The sequence below is a fragment of the Octodon degus genome, unplaced genomic scaffold (assembly GCF_000260255.1).
Source record: "Octodon degus isolate 3935 unplaced genomic scaffold, OctDeg1.0 scaffold00030, whole genome shotgun sequence".
NCBI lineage: Eukaryota > Metazoa > Chordata > Mammalia > Rodentia > Octodontidae > Octodon > Octodon degus.
This window is the reverse complement of record NW_004524606.1, coordinates 3,622,732-3,634,412: the sequence shown is the minus strand read 5'-3', so window position 1 is coordinate 3,634,412 and position 11,681 is coordinate 3,622,732. Positions and strand designations below refer to the sequence as shown.

Below are 11,681 nucleotides of genomic sequence, written 5' to 3'. Positions count from 1 at the left end.
ACACAACCCTGTCTGAAAAAATGAAAACAAAACAAAAGGCAATATAAATCGTTATATATAAACAGGATAAATTTCTCAATCAAAATACAAAGATTAGCAAAATGAATTAAAAAACAAGAATCTAACTATAAGCTATCTATAAGAGATTCAGTTTATATCTAGACTTACACAAGTTGAAAGTAAAAGGAGCAATTACAAATTACAAATATACATACACCAAATATCACAGCTTTTAAGTATATGGAGCAAATACTGACAGAACAGAAGGAAGAAAATAGACAATTGTAGCTGAAGACTTTATGCCCTTAGAAAAACTAGACAGAAGATCAGTAAGAAAATAGAGGATTTAATTAACATTATAGACCAGTTGGACCTATAACACATAGAATAATCTATCCAAAAATAGAAAGTAAGCATTTTTATAAAATAAATCAAGAACATTATTTAGTACAGACCATGTACTAGACCAAACAATTGAAAAGACAAATTTTTTTTGCTACTGGGGCTCGAATCCAGGGCTTTCACACTGAGATATACCCCTGATCCTTTTTAACTTTTGAGACAGTGTCTCACTAAGTCAGAGCTCAGTGAGGTCAAATTTTAGATCTTCTTGCCTCAGCTTCCCAGATTCCTGGAGGTACAAGCACATGCCACCATGACTGGATTGAAGTGATACTTTCTAATCAGCAGAAAATGAGTTAGAAATTACTGAAAGAGCAATGTGAAAAATCACCAAATACATAGAAATTAAACAATACATCCTTGAGGAACTAACATGGTAAAGAAGTCACAAGAAAAAACAAATTAAAATGAAAACCAACATACCACAACTTATGGCTGCAGTGAAGTTTTCAAAGGGACATTTCTAGCTTTAAACAATTACATTAAAAATAAAGACCTTGGGCCAGCCAAATAGCTCAGCAGATTAAAGCGCCTGCACACAGGTGCGGGGCCCGGGGTGGGGGTGGGAGGATGGGGGATTATGCTGAGACAGCAATTGAGACTGGGTGTGGTGGCATGCGTGCCTGTAATCCCAGCACTTGGGAGGCTGTAAACAGGAGAATCACTATGAATCCGATCTAGTAGTGAGACCCTGAACACCCTGTAGACACCTAAAATACAAAATAAATAAATAAATAAAAAATAAAAATAAAGACCTCAAGACATATGAATTCATACATAAACTAGAAAAAGAACTAACACAAAGCTAGCAGAAGGGAAGAGATAATAAAGACTACAGCAGGGAGATATTAGAAGTAGGGGGGAAATAATCAGCAAAAGCAAGAATTAGAATTTACAAACTTTTAGCTAGACAAAGAAAAATAAAGATTAAAAAATTATAATGAGAAATACAAATGGAAGCACTGCTACCAACTATAGAATAAAAGAAATATAAGAGTACCAAGAATAACTTATCTCAACAAATTGGATAACCTAATTGAAATGGTTAAATTCTTAGAAACACAATCAGGACTAAAGTCCGAAGAAATACAAAATGTGAACCAATCAATACCTAGTAAGAAATTGAATCAGTAATCATAAACTTCTCAACAAAGAAAACTGAGGGCCAGGCAGGCTATACTGGGAAATTCTACAAATATTTTTTTAAAAAAAGAAGAGCAACCCTTCACAAACTCTCCCAAAAGAGTGACAAGAAAAGAATATCTCCAAACTCATTATTTGAGGCCAGTGTTTCTCTGATACCAAAGCCAGACAAATAATGTAAGAAATCATAAAATAAAACTATAAACCAATGTTGCTAATGAATGTTGATGTAAAACTCTTACTAAAATATGGAAAAACTGAATATAACAGTATATTAATAGGACTTCACCCCATGGCCAAATGGGATTTACTCTTGGAATGATTTAGTTCAACATATAAAGTCAATGTAAAATGCCACCTTATCGAAATGAATAAAAAAGAAAGCATAATCATTTCAATTGATGTAGGGAAAGCATCTGACAAAATTACTCCAAGACAGTAACATCTAACAAACTAGGAATGGAAGGGAACTACCTCAACATCATGAACTTCTACATGAAAAGCCCGCAGCTAATATCATATTAAAGGTTAAAAGATAGGACTTTTACTTGAAGATCAGGCATGGACAAGCATGTCTTCTTTTACCACTTCAACTCTAGAGCAGAAGTCCTGTCTAGACCAAGTAGACAAGAAAGCTATCCAAATTAGAAGTAACCATATCATTTGGAACTGAACTATTATGATGAAAATCTTTATGATTAAATACATACGTGGACACCAATAGAACTAATGAACTCAGCAAAGTTGCAGAATACAAAAGCAGTTGTATTTCTGTTCATTAACAATGAATAATTCACAAAGGAATTAAAACAATTCCATTTATAATAAAATATTTAGCAATTAAATTAAGGAGGCAACAGACTTTTACAATTAAGGCTACAAAGTACTGCTGGAAAAGTTACAAATGACACAAGCAAATAGAAAGATGAATCACATTCACAAAATAGAACATTTAATACAGACCTTCCTCCCTTATAGACCTACTTAATGGCTATTGAGGTTTATGCCCAAGGTGTGCTGTTCAGACTTACAACTGCTTTATCTTCCATACAGTTCTGTACATCTCATTTATAGAGCCTCAATGTCTTTTTCTGACCAGTACACCAATACTGTAATTTTTGCTGACTATACCATGTAGTACAATACTATAGATTTATATTCTGGCATTCACTACAGTATTGCATGTAAGAGTTATACAAATAAAAGCAAAAAGATAATACAATTGTAGTGTTTTTGATAGGTATCATTAGATAGCAGTATGTGTACATTTCAGTTAATGCAAATGAATACTATGCTTTGCATGTGGTTCGGAAGCCCAGTGTTGTAATATTAAGAAAATATTACTGTGAAACACTTACTTATGACTTTCAGCATTCAGATAGCCAGGTTGTATTAATATAATTATATAAGCACCTGAATTTCCTAGTAGCAACATAAAACATTAATGAGGAAAAAAACATTAGAGGGAAAAATATTGTCTGAATTACTGAATATTTAATGATCCTAAAGATACATTCTTAGAAATGTCATTGTATTGTTCATATAGTCACATCATAATACTTTCTGTGACCTGGAAACTTGAAAAATAAACATGAATTTAATATCTCTAAAAAAAAAAGCAAACTCATCAACTTGGAGATTCCTTTGGTCATTTCTTTGTACTGAATATTGTAGTATACATTCTATACACAATTCCTCATTTAGCAACCAATTCATTTAATGACCTAGTGGCAGGAACAGAATTCGGTTGTTAAATAAGGAGTGTTTGTATTTACTAAGATGTCAATATTTCCTGTAGCAATGTACAAATATAATACAAAAGAAGTTAGAGATAGATGAACTACATAAAATTATGAAACTTCTGTACATGGAAGAATACAATAAAGTGAAAAGTTAACTCATGAAATGGGAAAAATATTGGCAGATCATTGCTACAATAAATTTTAAGGGCTGGCCAGATAGCTCAGTGAACTAAAATGTCTGCTTAGGCAGAGCACAGTGGCCAGGTTTGATCCCCTATGTGCCATGCCGTCCCTGCCCCAGGGGTGTGCTGAGACAGCAATTGAGACTGGGCATGGTGACGCACACCTCTAATCCCAACACTTGGGAAGCTGAAAACAGGAGAATTAATAGGAGTCCAGTCTACGTAGTGAGACCTGTAGACCCTGTCCTAAATACTTAAAAAAAAAAAAAAAATAGTAATAATAAAATTTTATATTATGTGCATTTTACCACAATTAAAAAATTTTAATGGTCCTATTAAAAGAGTGAAGCTACAAGTTATAGACTGAAAGAAAATTTTTCCCTTTTGTTTTCCTTTTATTTTAGGGAAGGGTCTACAGGGTGTTCAGGATCTCACTACTAGATCAGACTTATGGTGATCCATCTGTTTACAGCCTCCCAAGAGCTGGAATTTCAGGCCTGTGCCGCCATGCCCGGTCTTAGTTGCTATCTCAGCATGCCGCAGGGGCAGGGCCGGCACAGCAGGCCCAGGAATCAAACCCAGCCCCTGCGCCTGCTTACAGACACTTTAATATGCTGAGCTATTTGGCTGGCCCCTCAGAAGAAAATATTTTCAAACCAGGTATCTGATAAAGAACTCTTAAAACTCAAGAGATAAAACTCCAACCTAAGCTAGGTGTTATGGTACACACCTATAATCTCAACACTCTGGAAAGCTAAGGCAGGAGGATTGCAAGTGGAGCCCACCCTGGGTAACTCAGTAACTTAGTGGGACCCTGTCTCAAAATTTAAAAGTAACTAAAAAAAAAATAAATTAAAATTAAAAAAAAAAAAAAAAGGGGGGGGGGGGCAAGGGAGATGGCTCAGTCAAAAAAGTGCTTCCCTGGCAAGCGCAAAGGCCTGAGTTCAATCCCTGGTTCCGCAAAAAAAAAAAAAAAAAAAAATTTAAAAATAAGAGAACTGCCTTCCAAGCACAAGGTTCTGAGTCCAGTCCCTGGTACAAAGATAAATAAATAAATAAATAAATAAATAAGCAAAAGACAGACCTAGGGATGTGGCATAGTATAAAAGCCCTAGATTCAATTTCCAGTACTGCAGATCAAAGTGAAAGAAAAACAAAACCCAATCTGAAATGAGAAAATACATAAATGCCCACTTTACTGAGGATGATACGTGAATGGCTGGCCAATGAGCACATGAAGAGATGTTCACCATCATATTCCTTACAGGAATGCAAATTCAGACCAAGAGCAGATATCACTACATATTAAAACACATAAAATAAAAATAGGAACGTTACCAAACACTGACAAAGATTCAGAAAACAGGGGACATCTCATACATCACTAAGAATTTATAAAATTCACTATGTATTTCATGCTGACCTACAATTCACAGTAAGAGTTGATTTTAAATCATGAATGAGTGTTGTAGACAAATCCATAGAGGATGAAAGCTAAATCAGAACTGGTCAGGATGCAGGGACAGGAAGGCCAGACTTTAATAGGAAGTGAGAACTTTCTGGAGAGAAAGAAGGTTCTGTATCTCCATTTATATCATAATTATACACATATACTTGTTAGAATTTGTGGAGTTTCATTGCATTTATATCTTCATATAGTTATTTTAAAGATGATAAAACACTGAATGGCTTTTGACTCTTCTACTGTGACAATGTGTCTGTTTTCTATAGACTATTACAATAAATTATGTTTTTTTCTTCCATGATTCATATATTTTTTTATTTTTTATTTTACTTTACCAAGAAACAAATAGCAATGAGACAGTTTCAAACCTGATTAATAGGACAGTTTTAATAATTAATACATAGTACATTGTTATCTTCTTAGTGGCTATCCATAGTACAAGAAGCAGACAGGATATCCTGTCCAAATACTATTACTACAAGTCTTTCTTCTCATTGAATTAAGCAAAAGTATCTGTATCTATCCTAACTATTCTGTATATACAGATACAAAATGGTCCTTCCTTTGTATCCCCTTTTTTTGTTTAGTCCTGTCAGAGATGAGTATTCCATTGGCACCTAAAGGCTATAGGTGCTTGAATTCAGCAAAACAATCCAACACAGTCGAGTAGTCTACAATAGTAGTGGGTTATCCACAGAAGCTGTTGACTTGAGCCTTTCACAGCTCAGCATATTAATATGGCTTTACTTTATACTCCTCGTTTTTATACTTTTCTGCTGGATGGTTAAGACCAAGATAAAGCAAGACCTATATAACAAGAAATGTATCTTTTGCATCTGATAAGGCCAGTCAAGTCCCCTCAGGATTTATCCTGTAACCCTGTACTGCAGTTTGCAGATCCTTTGTCAGTGTCAGCCATGTGGATGAGTCACGGCCATTGCTTGACCAATTTGCTCTCTGTGAAAGCCTGAGAGAATGTTTTCTTTCCCTGTGACTCTCCTTAGGCACACTCCACGAAATCGATTTTCTAGTTTTTTGTTTTTTTGGCGGTACTGGGGGTTGAACTCAGGATCATGCACTTGCCAGGCAGGCGCTCATTCTACTGAGCTATCTCCCCAGCCCCTGAAATCTCCATGGCAGAGATTACTATCAAAATATTTTTCATCCTATACATGGTCCAAAATAACCATACACACACGTACATATGTAGTATGCGTACATGTATATGTACACACGTGTGGATGTGCCTATGCAAATCACAGTACCAGATGCTTGAAATGGTACAATAATTTATAGGGCTCAAATATGATCTGACCCAATATGATTTCCTCTTGCTTTTTTTTTTTCTACTGAAAGGATTTATTGTTCTTTTTTAAAATAAATGTTCTACATATTTTTCAGTTCTCTTGCTGTTTTAACAAAGCTGCTTGAAGCAACCAAAATGCCCCCTCTCCTAATTCTGTTGGTGAGGGGTCTGAAAACAGTCTTACAGAGCCCACACTTTACAGGCGCTGGAAGCTCCAGGGTGGAATCTGCATTCTGGCCTTTGGCAGCACACAAAGCTGCATCGCTTGGCCTGTGGCTTCTCCTTCTCCAGTGGCACAACACTTTTTCTGGTTTTGCTTCTATTATACTGCCTTTTTCTTTTCTGCCCAAAATGTCCCTCTGCTTCCCTTTTGTAAGGACTCCTGTGATTATACTGGGTTCACCTCAAGGCCCTTAACTTCGTCACACTTTCAAAGGTCCTTTTCCCAGGTAGACTCCTAAGTGTCCAGGGATGGGGCCTGGGTATCCCTGGGGACCACTGTGCAGCTGCCCACACCCCACCCTCCAGTTTCACACCCAGCAAGAGACCTTCCCCAGCTCTCTGCACCCCAGCTACCAGGCTCTCCTCCTAGGTGCCTGAACACAACAACATGCCTCCCCTGCTGCAGTCTCTTTTTCATGCACAGGACAACACTTCAGCACCAGAAAAAGGGAGGCATAACACGATGAGAAGAATTCAATCTCTGTGGATAACTGGGAGAGACGAAAAGAACTGTTAAGGTTAGGAACTGTGCAGACCTCACAGCCCAGAGGGAGATGCCTCCAGTCCCACAGTAACAAGGGATACACTCTGGAGAGTGGTCTGTAAAGGGAGTCAGCAATGTGGGCAATTTAGAACCCTCTCATCTTCTCTACAAAACACTCCCTTAGAACCGCATTGCTCACGGAGGCTCTCGTATGAACACACAGGGGAACTGGGCCCAGTGTGCAGATGGGTACACAGGAGCCGGAAGCACGCAGACTTGGGGCCACAGGGACACAATGAACCAAGCAACCCTGGGGTTAAAGGAGGAAATAAGGGTCCCCAAGCACTGGCCTGGTCCCTCACCCACAGTCCAACCTGATCATGGAAAAAACAGGATGACAGAGGTGGGTTACCAGGAATAGCTTCATGAGGTAACAGACACTCGCTTTCTTGAAGACTCCAGCCTATGTATCTATAAGCCACTGAAGACAGACAGGTGGTGGACTATGCCATCCTCCACTGGAGGAACCCTGGAATGCCTGCTGTCAACTTACAGCTGTGGAGAGCCGTGACGCCAGCGTCATTTCCAGGTTCCCCTTCAGGCCCACTAGGGGTGGAACCAAGGTCAAAAGGTCTTTAACCTCCACAAACACAGGCCAGTGCTGGAAGAGAAAGGATAAGGAGATAAATGTAAATATACAGTCTTCATAGGCCTGTAAAAGTCTTCAGAATAAAATGAACAAGACCAAATAGCATCGTAAATATCTTTAAACAAAATAATAAGGAAGCCATGAAATGTTTCATACTATGTATCAAATTAGCACTAGTGATCTCAAGCAAGCCACCCTCTCTCTCTGTCCCCAGGAGTCAGGAACTTTGGGGGCTGTTCCTGGCTGCAGGCACACTGGACCCACCCAGCATTCAAACATGCTACAGCAGTTGTCTGTACAGTACAGAAATCTCTGCACAACATAAAGTTTTGTAGAAGTACAAATGAGTTATCAATTTTAGGAGGCTTAGTAATACCTGGCAAGACCAGCAGGGGCTGTGGGGTGGCAGTAATTTTGTCAGGGATGTCACTTCTAGGCTGCCCAGGGCCTGCCTCCCTGTGCTCCCTGGCACTAAGACAGGCATAAGCTATCACTCAGAAGCACCATGCTGGAATCGGAGTTTCTCAGAACAGAAAAATCTGTTTTGTCTCCATCAAACATTAAAAAAAAAAGAAAGAAAGAAACCCAAAAGGCAGAATGACAGGGCTGCAAGTTTCAAGAACACTGGAAGAAAAAAAAATTCATTTATAGAGTTGAAAATTCTTAACTGGTTAACATACAGATGGTTCTCTGGGATCAACTCTATGTTCTCTGGCTTGTGAGAGACAAGGGGAAGAGGAGAGGGAGGGGAGAGGAGAAAGGAGAGAAAAGGGAGGGAGAGGAGAAAAGGCACGAGGGAGAGGACAAGAGAGCTAAGGAGAGCGAGTGTGCTTTGGGACTTTGTACTGAACTTCAAGCACGGCTTGGTTGGCCCAGAAGGCCCGCTGATTCTTCAGAATGCTGGCATTACAGGTGTGCATCACTATCACACTGGGCTCTTTCTAATTTTTTTTTTTAAATGTTTTTAAAAACATAGACAGGATCTGGCTATGTTGCTAATTTGCCCAGGCTGGGCTTGAACTTTCAATTCTCCTATCTCAGCCTTCCAGAATCAAACTGGAACTCCCTGCCTGATCTGATTAATTTCTTTTGTTCTCCTGATACCTACAGGTATCTGTGACCTTTAGACAAGAAACTCCTCTGGTTTTGGAATTCTGAATTCAAGGATAAATTCCTCCTTTGCTAGCTAGGACAGCAGAGGTGCAGATTCTGGTTCCCCAAATCCACTTCACCTCTTCACCTCTAGAGGGAGCAGGAGCGCCAACTCCAAGCAGCTCAGGGCCTTACAAGCGTGGAGTGAGTGGTGACCACAGTTTCAACTTGAGCTCCACGATGTTTCCCTTGGCCAAAAACGCATTAGGTTGTTTTCCAGTTCGAAGCATTCAACAGATGGTAGCAAGGCAGAGCCACCCGAAACGGACACCGGATTTCCATGACAAGTACGATAATGCTATATTAGTTGGTGGAGCCACATTCTGTACTGCTGCATGGACCTGTACAGCAACACAAACTGGATGGAATGGATCCTTTCCCCTGTTGGCAGAGTCACCCCCAAGGCATGGAGAGAGCAGTGATCACGCCAGCTGATAGGATACAGCTAAATGATTTCTAAATGAAAACATAATTGATACCAAGTAAAAGTGTTGTGTATCCATTAAAATATGGTGCATTAAAGAAATAAAGAAGCGGAAGACCCAATGCTATTATGGGCTACTGGACTCTTAGAATATTTTCCTGAGTTTACACACCTATAATGTTCAAATAACGGAACTTAACAAAAAAAAAAGGGCATACAGATGAATGTCCATTTTGTATCTGTGTATTCAAAGTGGTTACGATAGATATATAGTTACATTCTCTTAATGAATAGAGGAATTTGTTCTAATGGTGTTTGTAAATAGGATATCAAGCCGCATCTCGTACAGCAATTAACCACTAGGAAGAATGTATGCAATGTGTGAATTATTGAAACTGTCCTACCAATTTGATTTGAAACTGTCTCATTGCTATTTGTTTATCAATAAAATTATAGAAAAAAAAAGAAATAAAGTATAACTGAAACCTTCAAAAAATGAATAAAAATAACTCCTTTCTGCTCTTAGATCAAGGAAGGTAACCCCACTAATGGCTCCCTCTTCACCTTCTCCCTGTGCATTAGGTGTGAAATTCAGAATGCAGGCACAGCTCTGATAGATTCCTGAGCTGTCAAGGCTTCAGGAGCAAACAGTGTCACCAAGCGGGTGTGTGGCCCTTATCAGCACTGCTCCACAGCTTCCCTGTCTTCCAGCAGCATCTGGCCCCAGTCCTGCATGCAGCTACCCTATCAGGCCTGAGCACAGGCCTGTAGCACAGGGCATGGGGACCATCACACAGGCACTCATGTCATGGGCTAGGGTTAGTTAGCCCACGAGGGTCCTCTCCCACCTCCTCTGGAAATTAAGAGCATTTGGGAACTGTGACTGGACCAGATTAGGGTCATGTATGTACACACTCCTTCAGGCTATTAAGTCTTCCCAGAGCACACATTTATGCTGTTTCCACCCCTGCACGAGACTGACTACTCACCAACACCAAAGTCAGAATAAACACCCTCGTCTCTACCTCCCCTGCCAGCGAACCTCCCTAACCCAGGCTCTTTCCCAGTGCCACCCACTTCTGATGCGTTCCCACCCTCACTTCTCTTGACACCATGCTGTGCTGGCTCAGGTCTACCATACTGCTGTCTCCAAAGATAACAATAACCTTCGGATGGGCAAACCCCAGGATTCTAGTGCTGATTCCTCTGTGGGATGGCACTGTCCTTCACAACATGGATGAAGCTCCTACAAAAGACTAACCTCCAAACTCTCTTCCTCTGGCCTCCTAGTTCTATGCTGGCCTCCCTAATGATTCCATTTTGTCCTCCACTGTAAGCCCCTTTTCCTCCTCCTGATCTTTTAATACTGGCTTTCTTAAATGCTTCACCTCCTGCTCTCCTTTCTTTCCACACCCTCTCCCTTCCAAGGTGTGAGTTAACTTTCACTGCAGTTGGTATTATTTCCCTACAGCTACCACCACCTTCTCCCTGGGACCACAGACTCACTGTGGTCCCCTCCTCCCTGCTGGTGGCCAGCTGCCATAGCATGGGGCTGTGACATGATTCTGGCCATGAGACTTAAGAATTTTTTTTTTTTTTTCAGAACCAGGGATTTAACCCAATCCCTTGAGCTTGCCAGGCAAGCACTTATTCTACTGAGCCATCTCCCCAACCCCTAAAATTCTTTTTTATTTCTTTTTTTTTTTTTTTTCAGTACTGGGCATTGAACTCAGGACCTTGCACTTGCCAGGCAAGCGCTTATGCTACTGAGCTATCTCCCCGGCCCTGAGACTTAGGTATTCATGCCTGGTCACACTGGGTATCAAACAACCACGAAGGGAGCTATTCTGTACAAAGTCAAAAAGCTGACACTGGCTCAACAGTGTCCCCTTCCCCAAATTCATATGTCAAGCCCCTAAGCCCCAGTACCTCAAATATTTTTAAAGACAGATAGTTAAGAGATGGGTAAGCCACAGTGGGGTCGTATAGGTCGGCTCTCATCCAACACAACCAGTGTCCCTAAAAGAGAGATTAGGATATAGATAAGCACTAAGGGACAGCTGTGTGGGAAGAAGATAGGATTTTAAAACTCAAGAAACCAACCCTGCAGATACGTTGAGCTCAGACATCCAGTACTCAGATGCAATAATAACAATAATTTCCATTATTTAAGCCACTTGGTCTGTGGTATTTTGCTATAGCAGCCCTAGCAGAGTAAAACGAATGCTAAAGTAGAAAATGCCGAGCCACCACTCATCCAGGGACATAACCAGTCCGAAGGTGCCCTATCTCCAGTGTCCCAGTACAGAGATAGGAAGTATCCTTGTTCCCACAGTTGTTTCGAGGTGAGTTTTCTACTATTTGCAGCCAGAAGCAAATCCACTGATAGATGTCCTGGGCATATGGCAGAACTCCAATGCCTCATTCACTGCAGACTGCATAATTAATGTCACGTGGTTACCTCAAACTTAAAATCTCCAAACTTCACCTTCTCCCACAGACGCCCTTCT

General features: G+C 40.1%; 1 protein-coding gene across 4 annotated transcripts in view; it reads right to left on the bottom strand.

Moving 5' to 3' along the window:
* Positions 1-11,681, bottom strand: part of Slc41a3 (solute carrier family 41 member 3) — a 63,223-nt gene that overhangs the window by 21,441 nt on the left and 30,101 nt on the right. For all 4 annotated transcript variants that reach the window (XM_023713330.1, XM_004629479.2, XM_023713329.1 and 1 more), the window contains one exon: positions 7,500-7,607. In XM_023713330.1, coding sequence (XP_023569098.1) covers positions 7,500-7,607 — 108 coding nt within the window. The remainder of the gene's footprint in view (positions 1-7,499; positions 7,608-11,681) is intronic.